At 32.6% G+C, this 27,357-nt stretch overlaps 1 protein-coding gene across 1 annotated transcript; it reads left to right on the top strand.

Annotated features, from left to right (window-relative positions):
• Positions 1 to 5,918: 5,918 nt before the first annotated feature.
• On the top strand, positions 5,919 to 8,575 carry LOC127734720 (uncharacterized protein DDB_G0283697-like). The gene is made up of 2 exons (XM_052244744.1): positions 5,919 to 6,035; positions 6,911 to 8,575. Exons 1-2 carry the CDS (start codon positions 5,956 to 5,958, stop codon positions 7,497 to 7,499), a joined length of 669 nt encoding a protein of 222 aa, XP_052100704.1. The 5' UTR covers positions 5,919 to 5,955; the 3' UTR covers positions 7,500 to 8,575.
• Positions 8,576 to 27,357: the final 18,782 nt, after the last annotated feature.

The following is a 27,357-nucleotide window of genomic DNA, read 5'->3' as shown; positions in this document are numbered from 1 at the left end:
ACTGTGTAAGAAAAAAATGAAAGTAGATGTTTGAATCAAGAACTATAACTTGTAAAACTTGTGCACTTGTATCCAGGACATTCAAGACTCATGCTTTGAAACTTTTGGGATAACGCAAAACCAAAACATAGACTAAAAGTGTCAGGTTATGATGAACCAGTGTGGTATCATGATCTATTCAAAATCAAAATCAAGTATTAGTGGGGTATAATGAAAAGTCTAAAAGTACTACTTGTGCCTCCAGCAGAAGTCAAAATTTACGGACATCAACAGATGGCTCTATTAAGTGTATTCGATACAAAATCTGGACAGAATTAAGATGCCGTGAGATGGAGAAGCATAAGTTGGTAATACAATTCAAAGCCGATCAAAGACTACTTAACTATATTTGACAACAAAATTTGGGGATTATACGATTACTAATTACAAACTGAGCTAAGGACAAGACATTTTATGATGTAAAGAACTATTTGTGCACCATATATTTTTGGAAAACAGTACCTTGCCTACATTTAAACATATCGTATATTTCAAAAATTGCATGTTATTTGACGTTTCGTGCAATGTTTTGTTCTAAGTATATTTGAAGGTGACGATTTGTCATATTAGATTTTCCATCAAATGTATGGTGTAGTTATTTCTTACGATGAATTAAATTTAATAAAAAAGTAAAGTATGTTTTAGTCCTCTGTGAGTATATGTGAGTGGGCAGTTTTTACTTTACTATGCATACACTGGTTATAATCTTGGTGTATCGGTAGCGTGTTAAATTGACTGATTTTCACCACTACGTATGTAATCTGCTTGTAAACTATCAGTCTTGTTGATTCACCAGCCCAATCCATTTATACTAAAAACTTGTCCACTGATATACTTCAGTTGTTAGAAAAGGACATATTACATTTTAAATCTAAGGGAGATGTCGTACTTTGTGGGGATTTTAATGCACGTTGTGGAAATCTATTAGACTTTGTGTCCTCGGACGGTGCAGATCATCTTCCAATTAGTAATGACGATTGTCCAGTTGATTTCAGCTTGAATGTTAGAAACAGCAGGAATACAACAGTTGATACTAGAGGTAAAGAACTGATTGAATAATGCCTGAGTAACCAAATTCGTTTTTTAAACGGTAGAACTTTGGTTTATTCTTTAGGAAAATATACATGCTATAATCACATGGGTACCAGTGTCGTCGATTATTTCCTGGCTTCAGATAGTTTGTTGAAAAACATTTTGTATTTGAATGTTTTAACTTTTAATCCAACTTTAAGTGACTGTCACTGTAAATTATCATGGAAAATTCTTAACCATCATTTCCTTGACATAAATCCACAGCAGGATTCTAAAGTTATGAGTAGTAAATTCAAGTGGCAATAAGCAGGGTAAACGTACCAACGAAAAATTTACTCTACAGCAAGTTGAACTGGAATGTGTACAGGACTATTAAGTATTTAGGTCTTATTTTTTTTGCTTCAGGGGTCTTCTCTCATACAAGACGAATTGTACAAAAAGAGTCTAAAAGGCTATTATAAACTATGCAAAGATGTTATTCGTTCACATCCAAAAATTACAACCAGTCTACATCTATTTGATCATATGATCAAACCTATTTCTTTATACTCCTCTGAAATTTGGGGTACGTTTAACCCAAAGAGTAGTAAATTTAGAAATCGTATACACCTAGATAAAATTTATTGAGATCTTGAACCAGATAATTTACACATGAAAATAACAAAATTTATTTTGGGTGTTAATAGAAAGAGCAGCAATTTTGCTGTTCTATCTGACCTGGGTAGATTTCCTATTTATATAAGTCTTATGAAAAACTTATTGAATTATCATTTTAGAATTGAAAATACGCCTGAGGACTCTTTATTGTATAAAACCTTACAGACCTCAAAATATTTAGATAATAATAATCACAATAATTGGTATAGCAGTGTCAGACACCTATGTAAAATTATTGATCTGCCTTGTAACTTTATTAATTTTAGTAAATACAAATTCAGAAAAGTTTACTTAGTTGTTTAAAAGTATCCTATGTTAAATCTTGGGAGAATGCTTATAACCTAAATAGCCAAGGAAAAATAAGAACATATTGTCAATTTAAAACATCATTTTATAAAGAAAATTATTCAAATATCTTGAATAATTTTGATCTGAGAAAAGCTATTACAATGTTCAGGATTTCATCTCATCGACTCAAAATTGAAACTGGGAGATACTCCAAATTAGAAGTACATCAAAGAATTTGTACTAAATGCGATTTCAATAAAATGGAAGATGAACTTCATTTTCTTATAGAATGTCCTGCATACTCTAAGGATAGAGATTAGTTATTTGATCTGATCTTCAAAGAATGTAAAAACTTTCACTCCTTAGATATGGTTAATAAATTTATCTGGTTATTAAACTGCGAGTCTATTAATATTTTGAAACAATTTGGCTATTTCTTATCAAAACACCTGCCTTGAGTAAACATGTATTTTGTAACACTGTGACACTTTTAGCAATATTTATAATATCTAACTTTAGTATACTGTTTTGCTGTTCTCCTTTATTGTATTTGTAATTGTAACTATATAATGTCATATATGTATATGCACTTTGCCCCTTGAGGAAATTTATTCTATTCTATTCTATTCTATTCTATTCTATTCTATTCTATTCTAGTCTAGTCTAGTCTAGTCTATTCTAGTCTAGTCTAGTCTAGTCTAGTCTAGTCTATTCTATTCTATTCTATTCTAGTCTATTCTATTCTAGTCTATTCTAGTCTATTCTAGTCTATTCTAGTCTATTCTAGTCTAGTCTATTCTATTCTATTCTAGTCTAGTCTAGTCTAGTCTAGTTACTTGGTTCTTGCATGATATAGAAAAAAATATGTTTTACTGTAAATTTTCATCTAAATGATAATGTACTTTAGCACATTATGAGACTCCCTTTTAGCAAAATTGACCTGAAACGATTTTTACGTTTAAGTTTTTGCTCATTCAACGTGTGATCCCCGAAGAAGAATACTATAATATATATTCAGTATGAAATTTTTATACCCGATGTTTTTATTACCCTTGACCGCCTTAATATGTAACTCTAGACATTCCGGGTGATGATAAAATTGCTTGAAATGCAGTTTGCTTCAGTTCTTGGAATGGTTAAAAGAAACGGTGGTAAAGATAGTCAGTGTAAATATGCTACAATTCTGAGAATAAATTCCAACAATATATTTTAACGAGAAATTGACGATTTAAAGTATTAAAGAGCTTGCATTGGAAATTCGATATTTCAATGCATGCCATAGTGATATATTGATGAATTAAGTAAACAAAACATTAGAGGTCAGAGGCAAAAAATTGGAGATTATTTTAATTTATGGAATTAATTTCCTTCAAGCATAGTTCCGATTCATTGTCCGAGTTTGTTTTTACTTTTGGGCCTTTTTTATTGTATTACCTCTTCAAAGTTTTGTTAAGGTTTATTTATAAGATTTCAGTTTGGGTCAACTAAACTTACACTATGTATTTGGTTTTCAGTTTGATTTAGAAGAAATACCGACATAGCTAGATAATACAATTAATTATCTAATTACTAACACAATCTTATTTTAATAAGTATTGTAATTTTCATTGTTATTAAATACATGTTATATCAGTATTACAAACCTAATCTTGAATTCTATCCTATTTTTTGGAATTCTTTCGAAATTTACCTGTGTCGTCACTTTTGTGCGTCGATCAATTCGGCTGACATACAATGCGTTGTTCGGCTTTGCTGTTTTTATGTGCTGAACTAGGTTGTTTTACGTATTCTTTTTTATTCTGTATTAGTCACCACTTCGGTGTTAACATGTATATCTATTATATGGTAATTTTTATAAATTTACCGTTTACAAAAACATGAATTATTCTAAATACTAAGGGTTTTCTTATCCCAGGCAGATAACCTTAGCCATGTTTGGCACAACTTTTTGGAATTTTGGGTCATTAATGCTCTTCATCTTTGTTTGGCTTTGTTTGCTATTTTGACCTGAGCGTCACTGGTGAGTCTTGTGTAGACGAAACACGCGTCTGGCGTATTTAATTAGAAGCCTGGTACCTTTAATAACTAATAGCTTGTCGTAATGTTCTATTGTATTGTTTATTTGTGTGTATCTCTGTTCTGTATGTTCTTCCATTTATTTGAATTGTAGTCATGTCATGTCATGTTGTCATTTTAGTGTTATATTTAACATTGCCATTAAAGCGGGAGGTTTGGCTAGCCACAAAACCAGGTTCAACCCACCATTTTTTCTTAAAATGTCCTGTACCAAGTCAGGAAAATGGCTATTGTTATCTTATAGTTCGTTTCTGTTGTGTCCTTGTTCTCCTCTTATAGTTAATGTGTTTACCTCAGTTTTAGTTTGTAACCCGGATTTGTTTTTTCTCTCAATCGATTTATGAATTTCGAACAGCGGTATACTACTGTTGCCTTTATTTGAGCATCACTGAACTAACATTTATTGTCGAAATCCGCATCTGGTGCAATGAGTTTAGTAATGTTAATGTTATTGCAGCCGAATTCATACAAAACTGTCTCATTTGGTTCTCAATGCTTTTCAACTTCGTAATTTCTTTGGCTCTTAACTTTTTTGATTCGAGCGTCAATAATGAGACTTTTGTGGACAAAACGCAAAGACAAAAAGAAACACACATCTTATTAAATTCTTTAATTTCACTATCAGATATATTGATGATTTCCTGTCACTCAATAACCCACATTCCAGTTAGTGCTTGCATCTCATATCCCCTAGCTTACTTGAGATCGAGGATACTAACGTAATTAAAAGATATGCTTCATATCATAATATTTTCCTCGATATCAGCTCAGATGGACGACTTCAAGCCACGAAATATGCTCAACATGATAATTTCCAATTGTCAACTTACCATTTCTCAACATAACATACCCTCTGTCCTATCGTATGGCGTTTACATACACATCTCTATTTGTTATGTTACGTTCGTGCATGTTCACATAATATTGGTTTCATTAGCAGTACTGTGGTATTCACATTATACAAAAACTGTTTCAACAAAGATTTGGGGGTGAACGAGTAAAACCGACACTACACAAGTTCTACGGTCACCATGTCGATTTGGTTGACCGATATGATATGTCTAAGTCTCAACTCACTAGCAACATGTTTTCGTAATCTTAGATCTTAAGATAATGGAATAGTCGTCTTTTTTGTACTTTTACCGATTATGTCCTATTCTCGATTTAGATATTTTGAGTGTCGATTCTCGTGGCCTGTGATTCATGCATAATATGAAACGCTTATCCTGTCAATCATCCGGTTTAGCTCCTTTGGAGTTCATGCAATCCCCTCAGTTTTGGTTTGTTACCTTGATTTGTCTTATTAACATATTTAGAGATTAAAACATCGGTCAACTAATGTTGTCTTTATGTAGATGAGAAAACGTTATACAAATTATGCTATTCGTTTTAGCTATTTAGTCTTTTTACAGACATGGCTATCCTCTATTTACAAAATTTACCTTATTCTATAATCAATAGGTCACCTGAAAAGACTTTGTCAATTTACGTTTTCTGAAAATTAAACCTTTTATTCGTATTGAATATGGTATAAACTAAAATATATTATTATGACACACTGCCATTTGAATTACATGTGGCAATCTTATTTAAGAACATCAAAATTCCGATGTTTGTATTTAGTTTATTGTGAATAAAATTTAAAAATAATAAAGTCATCGATAAATATTCGCACTATCTGTTTTCCGAAATTGTCTTTAATCATTCGTATGCGATACGTATAATCTAATTATAGAACTACCCTATCAAACTTTATGAATCTAATTTTAGACAGAAAAATCCCTGCGTTTTTTTTATTAGTATAAATACCGTTTCAGAAAGATTGAACTTAATTCATATAGATATTTATGTTTTAAGCTGAAAATGAATACGTCAATCATCATGTTTACAATTTCAATTATAGTAATTATAGAATTACCTGGAATATTTGCAGCTCCTGCTCAGTAAGTATATATTTTATAAATTCATATCAAATTTGATTTTATTTTATTGTACAGTTTAAATATAAAATATATAATCACAATTTAGATTCAGTAGGATCTAGGGTTTCGTTCTCTTGTCAATTGTCCTTCAATTGGTCTTTATTCAATTATGCATTCGTCTATCATTTCTTCCATCCTACCATGAAAGCTCCTTTTTAGAAAACATATCACTGGGTCTGGAACTCGGGGATTGGAAGCACATTAATCCTTTTGAGATAGGGACGAGCGGCTGAAACATCAAGTACCTCACCCTTTGCATGTATTTGGAATAACAAAAATACAAAACGAATCATATATTTTTTGACAAAAGATAGCTATCATGCTTGCGCTATAAAGTAGAGATATATCTACTTGATGCATTTACGACTGTTTAAATCGCATCCATCCATCGCAATATTATTAGTTTCAGATACTGTTGATTCAATCAAGTATATCTAGTCCAAACTTCTCGCCCTTATCATAAATAAGATTTAAATAGTATATTCCAGCAGCTCATCCATACCACTCATTACATAATAATTGCCCCATCCCCCCCAACCCCCTCCCCGAGGATTGACAAGTTGTGAAAGTTGCATACCGTAAAAGTATGACGGATTTATTGATTTATTCACCTTTGTTTTAACGTCCAAAGGCTCACATTTCATGCATTCTCAGTAGGACATAAGCTTGGAATTGCGTTATCATTCTTTTCTTTTAAATTTCATTTACACTTGTGAAATGCCAAGTTTTGAAATATATTCTTTTTGAAAACAAGGAGATTTGTAATTATTGCCAATGAGACGATTTATATACCAAAGATCAATGGACAAGGAAAATTTATTTTTTTTATTTTTCAGATCTTCACAGCTTAATGTGGTCGAATATAACCAAAGAAGTCAACAAAATGTAACTCAGAACAGCAAAGGACTGATGTCTAACGTGGACACCCATCTTACTACTACACAAAATGATACTGACATTTTTCACCATGACTCCAGAAACAAACATCAAACGGACAAAAATGTAAGAAAAGTATCAAAAAGAAATCATCATATATCAAAGAGAGATATGGACAGAAAACATCATATATCAAAGAGAGATATGGACAGAAAGCATCATATATCAAAAAGAGATATGGACAGAAATCGTCATATATCAAAGAGAGATATGGACAGAAAACATCATATACCAAAGAGAGATATGGACATAAGTCATCATATATCAAAGAGAGATATGGACAGAAAACATCATATATCAAAGAGAGATATGGACAGAAAGCATCATACATCAAAAAGAGATATGGACAGATATCATCATATATCAAAGAGAGATATGGACAGAAAGCATCATATATCAAAGAGAGATATGGACAGAAAGCATCATATATCAAAGAGAGATATGGATAGAAATCATCATATATCAAAGAAAGATATGGACACAACTTGAAACCAAGTTACAGTCATTATTTCCGTTTCCTCTATGTTTTTACATAAACTCAATATTTTCATAAGAATTTGAGAAATGATGATCATTCAACTGACAAAATGCTATTTAGGGATCAAAAAGAAATTATCGTGTGTCATGAGATATGACAAAACTAGAAGCAATCCTTCAGTCATAATTGCCGTTTTTATTCTAGAACTTTACAGAAACTGGACATGCAATTGATAGGAAACAAAGGCAAATTACAAAACAATTACATATCTAACTTTTATTGCTATGAGTAAGGAAAGAAGTGACTCATTGCTGCATGTTTAAAGCTAGAATAACTGTGGAATTAAATGGGTTCCGTGAAATGACCCGAAGTAAAGGCAAGTTTCGAGCAAAATATCTTATTCGGTGAACGAAAGAACATTTCGCATGATAAGCAATAACATTCACAGTTATGAAATTCAATGCGGACGATACGGAATCATGTTTAAAAGTAGACCCGACGCAAACACTCATAAATATGCCGAAAAGTCAAAAGAAATTGGGCATAAATTAGATGATTGAATAATGGAAGGACAACTCCACTTGAGTTAGATAAATATAAATGTCTACTTTTGAACAGAAATAGTTTTGCAAGAGTAACTAATAAATCAAGGTAGTACCAGAAATCTCTTTCCGTGATGGAAGATTATGTTTTCTTTTGAAAACTGAATAAAATACTACAAACATATGGACTGTTGGGTTGATAGTCCTAGTTTGTATAAGAAGTTGATTAGAGCTACATTTCCTGCATGGAGATTAAGAAGCTGCTGTCGAAGTTTTTAATATAAGATTAACAGTGTTTAAATGGAAAATGTATGGTGAAATAAGAACAATATGTGTCTATGTGTTTTGATAATTCATTAATGGAGATTTAGATAATTTGGAAAATAGAGAGAGGAGTGAACAACGTAAGAATGGTATATTTTTTCAAGTTTCTATGTATAAATGCAAAGATGTATAATCATTATTATTTCAGTTCACATAAATCAGTTTGTAATTTATAGTTTGATAAGCGAACATTCTTGTCTAATAAATCATTGTGTGTTTTATTTGGGGTTTGTTTTTTTTTATATTTTGTTTTGCCTTGTTTTATTTTGAAAATTACTTGCCTTATATTATGGTGATCTCTAAAGGTTGCACTTTGTAAATACAGCTGATTAACAAACCACGCCTCTTTTGGAGAGATATTTAATATTGATAGATATTTAGGTTTTTTTACCTACTGGTTCTCAGGTGTGATCTCCATGTTTCATCTCACAGAGACACAACTTGGGAAGTTTACCAGTATAAATACTGATAGATAGCAGACACATTGAATTGTCAGGAAGAATCAAAGTAAAGGGAGGGGTAGTACAGAGTTTTAGTATACGTTTAAACACTTAGAAGTTCAAGGCATTTAAATTTTGAAAATATGCCTCACAACCCTATGTTTTGACCTTTGCAAAAAATAGTAGTGCATATGAACTTTTCATTCCGGGATATGATTTTTTTACGAAACTTCATAGTAAAAGTGTCACAGTTTTAGCCGTAAAAGGAGTTCCTATGGGAAAAAGTAAAATAACAAAAATACCGAACTCCAAGGAAAATTCAAAACGAAAAGTCCATTATCAAATAGCAAAATCAAAAGTTCAAATACATCAAACGAATGGAAAACAACTATCAATTTCCTGACTTGGTACAGGCATTTCTTAATGTAGAAAATGGTGGATTAAACCTAGTTTTATAGCTAGCTAAACCTCAAACTTGTATGACAGTCGCATAAAATTCCATTATATTGACAACAATGTGTGAACAAAACAAACAGACATAATAGGTAAAAATGTCAAAAATTTGGTGACTATGTTGAACGCATCTATCCCATCGAACTTGAGATAAGATATACAACAGATACAGTCAGGTCTGCCTCATATCTCGACTTACATCTAGAAATTTACAATGATTTTTGATGAAAACAAAACTTTACGACAAAAGAGATGATTTCAGCTTCCCAATTTTGAACTTTCCATTTCTATGTAGCAACATTCCAGCAGAGCCTGCATACAGAATATATATCTCCCAGTTGATACGATATTCCAGGGCTTGTATTTCCTATCATGATTTCCTTGATAGAGGGTTGTTGCTTACAAGCAAGCTATTAAACCAAGAGTTCCAAGTGGTGAAGTTGAAATCATTCCTTCGTAAATTTTACGGGCGCCATCAAGAGTTGGTTGACCGTTATGGAACATCCGTTTCACAGATGATAGCGGATATGTTCCAATTGTCGTAACTACAATACCGTCCCCTTTTCACTGAATGTGACCTATTGGGTTAGACTTATTACCGGAATAGTACTAACATGAGCAACACGACGGGTGCCACATGTGGATCAGGATCTGCTTACCCTTCAGAAGCACCTGAGATCACTCCCAGTTTTTGGTGGGGTTCGTGTTGCTCAGTCTTTAGTTTTCTATGTTGTGTTTTGTTTACTGTTGTTTGTTTGTCTTTTTCTTTTTTAGCCATGGCGTTGTCAGTTTATTTTCGACTTATGAGTTTGAATGTCCCTTTGGTATATTTCGACTCTCTTGTACAGCAGTCAACATTGTGTTCTAATCTTAATCACTATAAAAAGAAACAAATATGTCAACAAAGAAAAACAAAATTGCATATAGACAAAGCACATTAGCAAAAATGTAAGACAGGAATGCAAAAAATTACCATAGCACAATAACACAATGGCGGGATGTGTAAGTACCGAGACACGCCAAAAGGATATTACAAAAAATGGACTAAAAAGTAAGGGTTAATAATTTACAAAGACAAATAAAAGAACACTTTAACACGTATTTAAGATGATAAACAACGTCAGTACCTAGAATCTATAATTTAAGACCATCATGTATTATTTGTGAAGTTGATACGGAATATTTATCAGCAAGGTGGTGGTATCTTCCGATGAACTTTTTTTAGAAAAAGGACGATACGTTCTTTAATACAACCCTGGTTCATCAATTTTCTGCTCAGACACTGGTGACGTTTTATAAAGTCTGAGTAGCATTACCTATATTTACAGAAATGCAACCTAATTTTCATCCAAAAGAAGCTTATTTTGATCCGAGCGTCACCGATAAATGTTTTCATTAATAATTAATATCGTCAGTTGATGCGCAAGACCAAAATATTTGAAAATTCAAAACTTTATACAATCGTTTTTGGGCTGATCTTTAATCCTGGTATCTATGATGAGTTCATTTGCTTGACATTTTGTGTGGTATTGTTAATTCTCGGTAAAAGTATTGTAATAAGGATCGAAATATAAAACCCAAGAAATATAACAGAATGTATCGCCTGTGAGAATTGATCTGAGTCCTACCTCTTTCTTTGTTAAATATTTGAACTTTTGGCGATGATTTTTTAAGGATCTGAAACGTCAGGATGTTGCTCATACTCATCATACAAAGAGAAATACAAAGCTTAGGTTCAGTAAAAGGCAAAGAAAAATCATAGATTAAAATATGGTTAATTATCAATTGATTTATTTGTTCGTTGATATATTATATTTTCATTATCGTAGTTTGAAAGCCTAGTGATAGTTACTATACGCAAAAAAGAAACAATAGAATTTATTTAAAGTTAATGAAATTTTCCTATATTATTTGGAAACAATAATCTGAAATTCTGTTGCCTTGATTGATTATTATGTGATCACGATATCGTGATTAATTCGATGATGGTGATAATATTCATAATAATACAAATAGTACTTGTAGTACTAGAAGAAGTAGCAAAGCAAGATGAGGTCAATGGACGATATTTAAGACAATGCACTGTTCATCAAATCTGTCATAAAACAGTAGGCTGATGATACTCTGCACACCAGTACATATACACAAAAAGGTTGATGTGATATCAGTTAAATGCCAATAAGCAAACGAAAACATTGAAACATGATTTATTTATCAATCAATTAACATAGTTTGAAATATTGTTTCATTCATCTATATATATACATTTACTTTGTCTCAAGTTCAGCCCAACAATCCTGCCTTATCCCTGATTATCAGGATTTGATCCTTTTTGACTTGATGGCAACACCTCCATTGCATTAATAAAGAATGAACAAGAGCCAAGCACTTGTTTACGATATTTCAGTTTTCGATTTTTCAAACATGATGTGAGGAGGGATTCATCAAATATACCAGATCCCAGAACATGATTGAATTGTATAACATTAATTAGTGATACTACGAGATTTTTGGGATACAAATCATAACAGAAGATGGCTTGAGTTGTAGAAAAAATAATGTTGTCCGGGTTAGGCCCTACTTTAGATCTAATTGGTTTTATCAGCCCAAAAACGATTGTATAAAGTTTTGAATTTTCAAATATTTTGGTCTTGCGCATCAACTGACGATATTAATTATTAATGAAATGCGCATCAGGTGTGGTAAAAGTGATACCATTAATATCATTTCACTCGTTCATTAACTTCATAGATAGTTAGACACTATAAACAATTAGTTGAAGATGATGTCTTCAATATAAAAAAAAAATTCTACAATTGAGCATGTATACCAAAATGAGTTAAAGACAATGAATATAATGATGTTCTGATGAACATATTCAAATATGTACATATATATAAGATGTGGTATGAGTGCCAATGAGACAACTCTCCATCCGAGTCACAAATTGTAAAAGTAAACCATCAAAGTACGGCCTTCAACACGGAGCCTTGGATCACACCGAACAGCAAGCTATAAAGGGCCCCAAAAAATTACTAGTGTAAAACTATTCAAACAGGAAAACCAACGTCCCAATCTATATAAAAAACGAAAAACGAGAAACACATATGAACCACATGAACAAACGACAACCACTGAACATCAGGTTCCTGACTTAGGACAGGTGCAAACAAATGCAGCGGGTTTAAACGTTTTAATAGGCGCCAACCTTCATCCTACGTAAAACAATAGCGTAACATCACAACATAGAAAGACACACTCTAAAATATCAATTGAAATGGCTTAACTCAATCAAAATACATATTAACAAAAACAAGTGAACATACACTGAACAAATAAATTTGATCTATGACAATGTAAATATAAAATTAATAAAACAAGGGGGTTAGATGTAGAACAATAGCAAAAAGACAACCATAACCTTGGACAAAATGCCGCCAAATAAAATAACCTACACAGGTAAATAAAATAAATTTGTTGTAAGGTATACATGGAGTACGGAAATATTGTTTACTTCTTCTTCTTCTTCTCTCAGTATAAGCTTCCTTTTCTGTGAGTTTGACTGTCCCTCTGGTATCTTTCGTCCCTCTTTTGTAAGGAACACCAAGGATAAAATCCAAGTATTGGTTATATTTACATATGTTTTTAAAAGTTAATGTCCAACTGTATTATACACGGTAAAACTTTTCTATTTACACATAAAATCCAACTGTCATTTATGAATAATAAAATTCAGATTATACAGACTGATAATTGCCTATTTTAGACCGTCAACCATCCATTGCCTCAAGCAACTTTAATTAAAAAGCGTTTTATATAGAGTTGATAGCACATCTCCCTAGTTTTGGCTTCTATCGTGTTCATGATATTTATATCTGCTAGTATTTGAGAAAAATGTCTACAGTCTACAATCAGCCTGATAATGTTTGGTTTAAGTTGAAATACACTGTGCCATACTTCTTCTGTTGTATGTTGAATAACATAGTCCTTGATAGATTCAAAATATGTAATTCTAGTTTTGGATAACAGTGGACAATCCAAGAGAAAATGAGAGATATTTTCCTCATAAAGATTACATAACTGACAAAGTGGACAAGGTGATTGATTAAATTTTGCTCTTTCAGAATTGAGTTTAAATGTTCCTGAAACTATTCTAGTTTTTCGAACTTCAGCTTTTGTCTTATCAATGATATTTCAGACTGTGTGATTTTTGCCAATAAGAAGGTGATTAGTTTCCATATATCTTAGAGTTGATTTAGATTATAAAAATAAATAATTTTGTTGTTCATAGTACGAGAACAGAAGTGAAAATTTATCGTCATACCAAACACTTATCAAAGGTGGTATATATTAAAAATAGTGAGACGAGATATAACACAAAATAAGTAAACATTAAATAACAAAAATGCATTACAAATTGTATCAAAAGGTAAAATTAAAACGAAAGTACGATTTGAGAGTACTCGCAGTTACTGAAAGCTAGTTAAAAGCCAAAAACAATTAATAATGAAAAATCATGCATCAGAGACTAAAATCAACTAAAACACATCCCAGGGATTTAGTGTTTTAACGTCATGGACAGTCAAAGAAGACATGACTTGTGCAATGCCAAAGTTAAAAGTATCGACAGGCAGTAGGATAGTTAGGAGTTAACCTTTTAATAAATATGTATAATGTTATATATAGATAGAGTAATCTCTATATAGAAAATGAACGTGGATGTGTATTAATACATCCCAAGAAACTGTTTGAAAAGAATACAAATTTAGTTATGTTTTAATTTGCCGATGACAAAATCGATATTGGCGCCAATGTAAACTATATTCAAAGATCTAATTACAACATTGGTAAGATAATCTATACTAACAAGTTTGTTCAAAGGTTACATATTTAAGAAAAAAGCTGTGATAATGATTTCGTGACATATAGAAGATCTTAAGACATTCATTTATTAGACGTTGAATGCAGATTTTGCATAATGATTGTTGAGTTTGCATTTCCTATCATGATTTCCTTAGTAGATGACGACAGATAAAATCCAATTATCGGAACCACAGCCACGTCCATTTTTTCCTCGAATGTGACATAACGAATTAGACTTATCATCGGGTTTGTATACGACGTGTCTCGGTATTTATACATCCAACATTCATGTATTTATTTATGATGTTTCTGTTGTGGTTCCTGTTAGATATTGTGTTATGTCTTATCGTTTGTGGTTTGAATTCTGTATTTTCGGTACATTTCACATATGTCTTATTTGTCAGTATAGACGAGTTAATTTCCATTTCAATGGATAAAGTATTGTGTTAGTCCAAATAATTATGACGTCGTCACAGCATTTATTTAAAATAGCATTTCAATACCGTCGTAGTCATGATAATTGTTTAGACTAGTATTGTGAAAATAATTGTATGAATTTCAAGATTATATATTCGTTACAAAAATACGTCACTGTTTGTGATGTCCTGTGCTGTCGTTAATGGAAGATGTTCGTTGTTATTCTGCGGTTTACATGTTGTAACGACTATTATATTATTTATTTGTGCGTTTCTCTGTGCTGCGTTTGTTTGTGCTGTATTTCTGTCACGTAGTGTTGTCATTTTAGCGATATTTTTTAGCATTGCCATATAAGCGGGAGGTTTGGCTAGCCATAAAACCAGGTTCAACCCACCATTTTTTCTTAAAATGTCCTGTACCAAGTCAGAAATATGGCAGTTGCTATCAAATAGTTCGTTTCTATGTATGTTGGCGTTTTTTTTTTGTTGCACATCAGTGTTTCTGTTGTTCCGTTGTTTTCCTCTTATAGTTGATGAGTTTACCTCGGTTTTAGTTTGTAACCCGGATTTGTTTTCTCTCAATCGATTTATGACTTTTGAACAGCGGTATTCTACTGTTGCCTTTATTCATTGTACTTAAATGAGTAACACGACGCGATCCACATGTGGATCAGAATCTGCTTACCCTTCCGGAGCAACTGGGACCACCCTGGTTTTGTGGTGGGCTTCGTGTTGCTCAGTCTTTAGTTTGCTATGGCCATAGCATTGTCAGTTTTCTTTTGACTTAGTTTGAAATGTCGCTTTGGTATCTTTCGCATCTCTTAATCATTGTCAAAAAGCGAATCAAAACTTATCACCCAAAACAAAAGACGCAGAAATTAAAGCAAAAGTATAATTATGACTTTTTTCAATTGGTTTTGGATAAAATAAAAAGGAAGACAGTATTTAAGGTACACTTTTAGAAACGAACTCGTCCTCTTCCAATGTGCATTTTCCGAAAAAAGCCCGCAAATCCTGATGAAATGTGTCTCCTTGCTATTGGTACATGTTGTTTGGTAAATTTTTATATTTTTTTCTGTTGCGTAATGCTTTAGTTTAAATACTGTTCATGTATCTTTTACATTGTTTGATATTCTAGAGGGCTAATGCACGTCATCCCTCCTATTCTGATTGGACACATCATAAGCGTTTACCAGCAATGCATGTTTGGAACTACAAAGACCAAAAAACAAGTGATTTCAAATCCCCATTTTGTTTCTTCGGATATCTAATAACGATCGCGTTCCCCTTCCTCTATTCTCAAAATAGAAGCAGATTTGAAAATTCAGTATTTGTTCTTTGTTGCAACGCAAACAATTTAAACTGATAATGTTTGACTAGAATACTTAATGGTTAAACAAACTTCTTACGTTTGCTCGGATTTTGGCGAGTCCATGTTGCTCAGTCATCATATTTCAGTGTAGTGTTCTTCTTTCTTTCTTCGGTGGGGGTGTTGTGTATCATCCATTACTATTTGGGTTTTTTTCCTTCCTAGATATCTTCTTACTTTGAATTTAACCAACATTAATAATGCATGCTTAACTAAATTTGGAATATTTGTTAGAAAACACTGAAGTAAATACAGAGTATCAGGTTCTATTACATAAAGATATTTTAAAATATCTTCCGGGAGACAAAATGTGAACCTTTTTTGTTCTTCAATTGTGCCTACTCCTATGGTAACTAGCGGTCGACATATATGATTTTAACGAAAGAAATTTCTGTATCACTGAAAAACTTTTACACCAGGGTTTTCGATATCACAAACTTGTTTAAACAATTACTAAATGTTATAATCGGTTACAAGGATATCATTCGTAAATATATATCAACGTGCAGACATCTTATACGTTCAGGTATTTCACATTCAATCTTTTTTGGTAATATTCTATACAATGCACAAAAATGTCGTCATTCACCTCAAAAGCTAACCAAACCTTTAAACAAAACTTATTTAGAAGTGATAACGGTACAGTTACGATACTGTTGTCAGGTCATTAAAGATGGCATTTTTTTTTGGAATTGATATTGATTCACTCATAGAGTCTTTGCATCGGAAATAAACACATTTATTCTAAAACCAGTTGTTGGCATGATACAGGTTATGTTCTTCTCGTATATTTTATGATGGTATGATACTTAACCCCTAATGGGATGGATTGTGCTTGGTGTTCATGTGATGAAGCCATCATTGTTCAATCAGTTTAATTGAGGTCTGGAGTTGTCATTTCTGTAACTGCTAGTAGTCCTTTGTTAATTTATGTTGATCATTGTCATTTTGCTTAGTTCCTTCTGTTACTTTTTCTAACATCGGACTCGGACTTCTTTTAAACTGAGTTTTACTGGGCGTATTACTGTGTTTTTTTTCTACATTAGCTAGAGGTTTGAGATCTCACAAAACATGTTTAACCCCGACGCATATTTACGCCTGTCCCAAGTCAGGAACCTCTGGCCTTTGTTAGTCTTGTATGTTTTTTTTTAAATGTTCATTTATATGTTTCAGAGTTAAGTGTGACGTCCATTTTCGCTGAACTAGTACACAATTTTGTGTAGGGGCCAGCTGTACCCAACCTCCGGATGCGGGATTTTCTCGCTGTGTTGAAGACCCATTGGTGGCCTTGGGATATTTTCTGCTCTTTGGTTGGGTTGTTGTCTCTTTGACTCATTCCTCGTTTCCATTCTCAATTTTATTATAGCAATATGCTAAATTCCTGAAAATATATACCTAGCATTAATGAAAACAATCCATATACCAACTTAAGCATTGTATGATAGTATGCATTTTAGATTATCACTCATTAGAAGATCAACTTTAATAATCTAGTATGATTTCCATGGCTACACATGGGAGAGCGGACATTCTATGTCTAATTATCCTAAAACACACACACACACACAGAAATGATAAGAAGAAACAAATCGTGGTTTAACCAAGGCTCATGTTGGAGATTTCAGACGTGACAACCGAGGACATGATGACAGATTATAAATGTATGATATTTCCGTGCCGACAACACGTGTTTTTGTTAAACCCTTCATTAGATGCCTAAAGAAATCCGAAGACCAAACACCTTATTTGTTTAAGAGCATAAAATCCAAAATTGCCTAAACAGAACAGCCAACTTTCGTTGCCTGAAACAGTTACAACCTTAGTTTTAGATTGTTGTTGTTGTTGGTGTTTTAACGCCACTTTTAAGCGCCACTTTTGGGCTATTTCGTGGCGGCCAGTTTTTATTGGTGGAGGAAGCCGGAGTGCCCGGAGAAAACCACCGACCTTCGATAGGAAAACTGACAATCCTAGTCAATTAAGATTGGAGTCGAGTGCACGCGCACGAGCGGGGTTCGAATTCACAACCTCAGTATTGACTGGCTAGTGGTTACAGTAGTAGAACTACTTAGACCACTTGGCCACCGAGGCCCCCTTAGTTTTAGAATAATTACATGATTTTATTTGAATTTAGAGACAAAAAGTATTATATGAGTTTTATTTTTACCGAGACAACGGCTACATGACGAATTATAAAATCGGGGACGGAAAAAAAACATCACCAACTTCACTGTCCTGTTGATACTATAAATATTACGTGCGCACAACAGGTGTTTCTTACATACTCTTAACTAAGATACATAAGTAACCAAAATTGTTGACCAAAAGAAACCTTAGGAGAGCGAAAAAACAATGGGTATATGTTAAATTTTTTTCGAAAAAATGCTTTGTCAAGGGCAAGTCTCATTTTGACTTTACTATCTTTTGTTATCAAATTTCATACTCCTTAAACAGCAAACAAGGTTCTTGTACAAAAAATAAAGTTTTCTAAAAATGCAATTCTTTATCGTTTTAAATACGTTATAAATTAAAAATCAAAATAACACGCTTTTACGTGTGACAATCTAATTTTAAACAGAAAAATTCCAGCTTTTTTTTTATTTGTTACAAATACGTTATAAGTTATGAATTAAATATAGAAACATCAGACTATAACGTCAAAGAGGGACGAAAGATACCAGAGGGACAGTCAAACTCATAGATCGAAAACAAACTGACAACGCCATGGCCAAAAACAAAAAGACAAACTGACAAACAATAGTACAGATGATACAACATAGAAAACCAAAGACTAAGCAACACGAACCCCACCAAAAACTGGGGGTGATCTCAGGTGCTCCGGAAGGGTAAGGAGATCCTGCTCCACATGTGGCACCCGTCGTGTTACTTATGTTATTACAAATCCGGTAAATAGTCTAATTCGGTAAGTCACATTCGTGAAAAGGGATAGATTCGTCAAGTGATAATCTACTTTTTGACAGAAATATTCAAACGATTTTAATTGTCTTTGATTTGAAATTAGAATCATAAGAAGGTATTTAAGTTGACAAATGAAAATGTATACTTCAATATTCTTTTAGAGTTTCTTGTATGGTTACAATTACATGGAACATTTGCAGCTCCAACTCAAATAAAGGAGCATGATGATTATAGTAATTAACCAATAGTTAATCAACAGAGCAGCAAAGACATCCAGACAACACACAAAATGCGGTACTACACAGAGTGAAGTATATATTTTCAACAAAGACTCCTGAATCGGTGAACACCAAACTCACAACAAAGCCATCACCTGAAAAATTACGATATATAGAATAAAAAACTCGACAAAGATACCTGTCTTATAATTGGGTTCTCCAAACGTGCGTTTTGTCTACATCCGACTCATCGGGTGCTCGAATCAAAACATTGAAAGCAAAATTAAATATGAAGTTGAAGAGCATTAGAAACCGAAAATTCTAAAAAGCTGTACAAATAAGTCTAAGGCAATCCATATCTGTGATCGAAAAAAACATTAGTGTTTCGAACAATTAAATATTTTGTGCCACAAAACCAGGTTCAACCAACCATTTTTCTCTTAAAATGTCCTGTACCAAGTCAGGAAAATGGCCATTGTTATATTATAGTTCGTTTCTGTGTGTGTTACATTTTAATGTTGTGTTTTTGTTGTGTCGTTGTTCTCCTCTTATATTTGATGCGTTTCCCTCAGTTTTAGTTTGTAACCCGGATTTGTTTTTATCTCTATCGATTTATGAGTTTCGAACAACGGTATACTACTGTTGCCTTTATTTATATACAGTAATTTTACAGAAAAAGATATGACACAACTTATAAACCCAGTTAAGCTTTGTTTAATCTGAATATTTTTCACAGGAATTCAAGAAAACCATGATCATCCTATTTAACTAAAGAAAGGTAGTGTGTAAAATATTTAATTGTGACCGAAAAGATTATTGTCCGTTGTTAAATTTTGAAATTATAAAGAAACTAAGGTTTGAACTCCCTCAGGCAAAGTTGACCTTAGATGAATTTGGCTATTTGTTTTAGGTATTTTTGTCATATAGCTCTTCAACTGTTTCGGTACTTATACATCCCTCGGATTTCAAATGTTTGGCTTTGAGCGTTCCTGATGAAGGTAAATCCAGAAAAGCGCTTCGGACGCATGAAATTATTAAACGTGTTGTTTTCAATTTTTTATTGCAATATTAAGCAATTAAAGTGCAGAATATAGATTGAATGCAGACAATCAAAGATTCTGAATTAGATATAACAGCAAAAGAATTAAGACATGTATATCTACTTAAAATTGTTTTATTCGTGACTTTTTTCAGTGATAATACATTGGTTGTGCAAAGTGATACGAATTTTAGACAATTGACATCTCTGTAATCACTATCCGTGAGGTGTTTCTATAAAAGAAGATGGTATGATAAGGCTTGAAAACCCCTTGAATTAGAATAATAAAAAATACCATAAATCTACAAAATAACACCCTTCAGTGGGTCATGAGACATAATTCTGCCAGACATCAGTATTTACATTTTTGGATTTTGTCCAACATATTTGCATTAGGGCTTCAAACTTCTTGAATAAATGCAAAACTGCATCAACTGCCCAACTAGCCTTATTTTGAGATCTTGTCATTACTATTTATATATATGAGCATTAGCTTAACCAAAAAATGTTTTGTGCTACAAGATTGGATTTTTCTTGTTTTTTTAATTTTTTGGGGTTTTTTTTGGGGGGGGGGGGGGGGGGGGGGGGTGGGCAGTTGGTAGTCAGTGTGGTTTGTTGTACGGTAATTTTGTAGCTTGATTTTGTTATACTTTTCATGTATCATCCAAAACTAGTAACGATTTCCTATGATTTCATTACATTTTGGGAAATTAAGGTGACAGTATCTTACCGATGTTCAAATTTTGTAAATATATTGAGAAGAAACAAACAAAACTACAATAGGAAAGAGATCAAGTGCGTTGACAGGGTAAGTGTCTCCTGCTATGCATGCATCGCCCGCCAAAATGGAAGATCAGATCAAGAACTAATCTATCTAGCACGATTTGTTCTGATAACAAAACGGAAAAATCGATTAAAATTAAAGTTGATATAATTAAATGAAAGAGATAAAGAATGATAATAATTCTTATATGAGAATAACACAAAAATTTGGTTCGTTCTACTTTACAATGAGTTTTATTACCAAATACCTTTTAGAAAAATATTTACGCCAAGATATTGCCACTATCCATTCTTATATTGTTGTCCGTTCTCCGCATTAGGAATTATTTTGACACTCAGGTAGAAGATGAAAAGAGTTGTTTGTGATTCTCTTATTTTATGTACCTGTAATAATTCTGCACAATTTCTCTCATTTCTAGACATATCAAAGAATTTGACTATAGCTGTCGTCTCAGAATCAAAATCCATGACAAACGAGACAATTTCAGTTTTGAAATTATTTTTTTTCTCAGCTTCGCCAGCGTATGGAGTATACATCTCTCAGTTCATACGGTATGAAAGAGCTTGCAGCTGCTACTCAAAAATCTAAATGAGCAAGGTTTTTTTATAAAAAGAAGAACTCGTTCTTTTTCACAAAAGAGTTCATCTAAAAGTACCAAGATCTTATAGATAAATATTCAGCGTCTACTTCACAAATAGGAAAAGGTAATCTTGAGTTATAGATTCTAGATGCTGACGTTGTGTATCATTTAATTTACTTTACAATTTTCCATGTACTATTATTTGTCTGTATGCTATTATGTTTATTTTGATCGTTTGACTCTTGACGTGGCTCCTTATTTGTGCATCTAATCGTTTTTGGCATTGGACCTTCCTGATGAAGGTTGGCCAAGAGGTAAGATTTGGATGCATGCGGTTTTTATAGTGTTGTTTTCATTATATATATACCCCTGAATTTATAGTTTACTTAATTTATATTTCAAGTAAATCTGATTCAAATACAGATTCTGTATTCAAGCTTTGCTTACAAGGATCTAAAACGCTCCGTCGCGTTCTTCTTTCTGTTTTAAATAACTTTCGGGATCCTCTTGTTTCGTCTGATAATACACACCTTCAAACATTTTAAGGCTGACATTTAATTGGCTGATGGTATTATTACTAGAACAGAAAGTTAAACGAAGTGTTGTCAGATCCTGGTAAAAGAGAGGCGAAATATAACCAAAGGACATGATCTGCATTTTAATCAGATTGTCGGGAAAGTTTATATTAAATTATTATTTACTATACTGTATGTACTTTCACCTACAAAAACTTTCTTTGTTGACGTCTTTGTCAGATTACACAATTTTGGCTGCTGCATCCCAATTATTGTCACGTCAACCAGCTATGTCTGTTTTGGTTAAACAACCAATCAGTCTATATAACGTAACTATAAACAACTTTCATATAAGAGGGAGGTTTAGCTAGCTATAAAAAATAAATATTAAAATCACAAAAATACTGAACTCCGAGGAAAATTCAAAAAGGAATGTCCCTAATCAAATGGCAAAATCAAAGCTCAAACACATCAAACGAATGGATAACAACTGTCATTTTCCTGACTTGGTACAGGCATTTTCTAATGTAGAAAATAGTGATTTGAACCTTGTTTTATAGCTAGCTAAACCTCTCACTTATATGACAGTCGCATCAAATTCCATTATATTGACAACGATGCGTGAACAAAACAAACAGACACAATAGGTAAAAATGTCAAAAATAGGGGTACAGCAGTCAACATTGTGTTATCATCTTAATCACTATAAAAACAAACAAATGTAACAAAGAAGCACAAGAAGGCATACATCAAATTTAACATCCTCATTTTGCTTTTTTATTATACGATTTTATTTATCTATGTAAAATCCACCCATAAAGAATGGAAGGCTTTAAGTACTGGCGTAGAATCACGCGTTTGACGTCACACAGGTAGATATAAAATAATTTTGTCGTTCAAAGTATGACGGGATACATAAGTACAGAGTCACGTCAAATGGATATCACAAAAAACAGACTTAACAGTAAAAGAAATATTAATAAAATAAAATAATTTTGTCGTTCAAAGTATGACGTGATACATAAGTACAGAGTCGCGTCAAATGGATATCACAAAAACAGACTTAACAGTAAAAGTAATATTAATAAAGACAAATAAAAGAATACTATAACAAGTTATTAAGATGATAAACAACGTCAGTACGCAGAATCTATACTTCAAGACCATCGTGTATTATTTGTGAAGTTGATACGGAATATTTATCAACATAGAATATTTATAAAACGAGGTTTCACCAACCATTTTCTTCAGAAAACGTCTGTTCTAAGTCAGGAATATGACATGTTTTTTTTTTCGTTTGTTTCGTTGGTTGATTAAGTCGAGCGTTTGATTCTGTTTTTACGGACACCTCCTTTTTTTAATTACCTTCGAGTTCCGTATTCAAAATTAATAACGATTGTGTGTTACTTCTGACATCACATTTTGATCAATTTCAGCAAGTGGATTTGTATTCACGTTGCAGGTTGAGATTTTGACCTTTTTCGGTATACTATGTAATTGTTATTTTTGTTTCTTTTAGTTTCACCTTTGATGAAACCTGAAAATTCTGTAATTTTATGAATAGAAGAGATATGTAATTATCAATGTGTATAATTGGTCTAAGTGGAATTCACTCACTAAAAGAATGCTCTTACTATTAGTATGGATTTGTTCAAATCCCAAAGTATCAACATTTATTCATCGAAAACATTTTGTATTGCATTCAAAGATTGGTCATAGAATGAAATTGATGGCTGGAGTGTTGCCAATAAATGATATAATAATTAATCATAGATTAGTTTGACTCATTTAAAAATGTACTGCGTATTAATAAAAAAAAAAAACGTGCACATATAGTTATATTTATAGAGAAGGAAAATTTTATTTCTAAAAATATTCGATAAAGTTTCAGATGATACGTAAAAAAATCGAAATGTTCTGCTTACTTTGAATTAAAGTACACTGTACAAAAAAAAAAATGTTTCACGAATGAAATCGATTGCTCGTCCTTATCTCAGCCAGGTGCGTCGATAGGATAGGAATCTGAAGTACTTACTCGTCTTTAGTTTAATAAAAAGTTATGACTTCTGTCAAGTACAACATGTACAAAGAAAGTATACCAGCGCCACAATATTAGATCATAATGAAAATAGACGAAATGTATAAATTTAAAACTGACAGAGAGCAGGTGCGTCAACATGCAGACATCGCGCGCCATGTGATTCTAAAGCCGTATCAATAGCACATTTACAGGCGTGGTAATAAATTCAGATAGACAAAAGTGGTCACGTGCCATCTTTGACAGGATAAACATATTTTAATTATAGTGAGATACTGGCGCACTGAACAAGTACCAAATCAGTTCGCGCTGATCAGGGAAATAACAACAATTACTAATATATAGAAGGTCGTGCAATATTAGGTGGAATCTGTAGAAAGAAAACACATGTCTATTTGGTCGTGCACGATGTATTGATAAAACCAATCTCTATATGGGCATGTTTTGAAATCTAATCAAATGCCTATCCCAAGATTATGACAATCAAGGGGCAATCAGTCAGGATTGTTTGAATATAAATAAGAAGATGTGGTATGAGTGCCAATGAGACAACTCTCCATCCAAGTCACAATGTATAAAAAGTTAACAATTAAAGGTCAAAGTACGGCCTAACTTGTTTTCCAAAGTAACCAGTAGATATCTACATTTGTATGGACATCGAAGTTCAAGCACATTTTTGAGTATGTTTCTTTTAAACAGAAGGATATTCTCTATCAATTATAGTCTTATATTCAGAAAATAACGAGTTTTAAACAGTAAGTATACTCGTTAAGCTTTATATAGATAATAATTCAAGAAAATATAAAAATTCAAGAAAATATAAAAATCGAAGAAAATAAACCATTTTAGAAACTCTTTAAAAAGTTAAGGCGACATTAGTTTTCTGATGTTCAAATTTCGTAAATCGATTCAGAGGAGACAAATTAAGGTAACAAACAAAAACTGAGGAGTCCCGTGAACTTCAAAAGGAACGAGACCAACTGCGTCGACAGGCTAAACGTCTCCTGTTTTGCATGTAAAAAAAACTTGCTCTGATAAGTGATTGTCAATGTATATTATCAAAACTGTGGAGACTGCATTCTTTATAATGTACTTTATTACCCGTGTAAAAAAGAGGCGAAGGATACCAAACGGACATTCAAACTCACAAGTAAAAATAAACTGACAACGCCATGGCCAAAAAGAAAAAGACAAACAAACAACAGTACACAAAACACATCAAATTAAACTGAAGACTGAGCAACACGAAGCCCACCAAAAACTTGTGGTGATCTCAGGTGCTCCTGAAGGGTAAGGATATCCTGCTCCACATGTGGCACCCATCGTGTTGATCATGTTAGTACAAACACGGTCTAATTCAAAAGGCAAAATTCAGTGAAAAGGGGACGGGATTGTAGTTACGACAATTGGAACATATCCGTTGTCATCTATAAAACGGATATTCCATAATGGTCAACCAACTCTTGATGGCGCCCGTACAATTTACGAAGGGATGATTTTAACTTCACCGTTTGAAACTCTTGGTTTTATAGCTTCCTTGTGAGCATCAACCCTCTATCAAGGAAATCATAATAGGGAATACAATCCCTGGAATATCGTATCAACTGGGAGATATATACTCCGTATGCAGGCTCTGCTGGAATATTGCTACATAGAAATGGGAATATAAAAAAGAAGATGTGGTATTATTGCCAATGAGACAACTCTCCACAAGAGACCAAATGACACAGAAATTAACAACTATAGGTCACCGTACGGCCTTCAACAATGTGCAAAGCCAATACCGCACAGTCAGCTATAAAAGGCCCCGAAATGACAATGTAAAACAATTCAAACGAGAAAACTAACGGCCTAATGTATGTACAAAAAATGAACGAAAAACAAATATGTAACACATAAACAAACGACAACCACTGAATTACAGGCTCCTGACTTTGGAATTTCACAATTGGGAAGCTGAAATCATCTCTTTTGTCTTTTGTTTTCAACTGACCATCATTGTCAATTACTAAATGTAAGTCAAGATATGAGGCCGATTTAACTGTGTCTGTTGTATATTTTATCTCAAGTTCGATGGGATAGATGCGTTCAACATAGTCACCAAATTTTTGACATTTTTACCTATTATGTCTGTTTGTTTTGTTCACACATTGTTGTCAATATAATGGAATTTTATGTGACAAAGCCTTTGAAAAGTTTGATGAAGCTGCAATTAATATGATATAATGTGATTAAAAGTTGAATAAATCATACAAAGATTTACTTACAACTTACTCAGACAGTATAGAATCTAAACCAACCAACTTTCATATTTATATATTTATAACAGAGCATGCCAGTTTTGATATTTATGTATTGTTCAATAAGTGTTTTATTTTTGTAATAGGAGACAGATTTGTTAAAGCACATTTGCTTGTTTCTGAATCCTAAATATTTATTTTAATTGTATTATATCGTCATGTGATGATTTATCTGAATAAATATTGTTTAAACTAAACCAACTAAGTAACGTTAATTCTACTAGTTGTATTCAACGAGACATTTCTGTACACAGAATCACCACGCTATAATGTGTCCTTCTTATCAAACATTGACGCAGATTTGTCCGTATGCATTGTTTAAGACAAATGCAGTTAATGTTAAATTCTTAAAGTCATATAACCAAATGATTTTAATACATGTTCTTGATTCTTTAAGCAATTATTCTACAGTGAACAACACAACGTAAAGTCGTTAAATTTCATATAAAACCCACGAAATCTGTATGATACAATATCAATAAACAGGAAACCTGTGAATATTTTCTTCTTATTACATGTAATCGTCAAAGGTACATTTAGAACTTCTTTTTTATTCAGGGTCTCTTTTTTTTCCTTTAAAATGTATTTATGTTTACGTTTCTTGGCAAAATATAGGAAGCATGTTGCGTCCAATGTTGCATGTCTATCTTTTTTCATCGGCAACAAACATCGTGTGTTTTTATTCTTTCGGCTTATTTTGATGAAATGCATTTGAAGCTGCTAAAACTTAATTTAACACTGGTCTGTTCGACACTAAGAAATCCTCTAAATCTTTATTAAAAAAAGACTTGTTTTCGTGTGATTCAAAAATGTTTTTTGACTGTTTAATCAATGGAAAATCCTTATACATTCATGTATATCTTTCAATTTAAAAACAATCATACGGTTCACTCACAAGTTTAATGTACAAAAGATGAAACCAATGGAAAATAAGCTCTTTGTATACAACAGTTATTGTAATAAATTTTATTTTACCATAGCATTAATAATGATTATTATGACACTTTATGATTCCTTAGATGATTGTATAGGACGTTGGTCTTAGCCATATTGTATCTTTAACATTTGTAGT

This window comes from Mytilus californianus, unplaced genomic scaffold (assembly GCF_021869535.1).
Source record: "Mytilus californianus isolate M0D057914Y unplaced genomic scaffold, xbMytCali1.0.p SCAF_1, whole genome shotgun sequence".
In the NCBI taxonomy this organism is placed as follows: domain Eukaryota; kingdom Metazoa; phylum Mollusca; class Bivalvia; order Mytilida; family Mytilidae; genus Mytilus; species Mytilus californianus.
The sequence above is the reverse complement of the archived record's forward strand: the minus strand, read 5'-3'. Positions and strand labels throughout refer to the sequence as shown.

Excerpts from the sequence above, each read along its gene's own strand:
- LOC127734720 (XM_052244744.1), top strand. The coding sequence starts at position 5,956 with ATGAATACGTCAATCATCATGTTTACAATTTCAATTATAGTAATTATA. Across the intron at positions 6,036-6,910 it reads ATATTTGCAGCTCCTGCTCA|ATCTTCACAGCTTAATGTGG; the intron begins GTAAGTATATAT and ends TTTATTTTTCAG.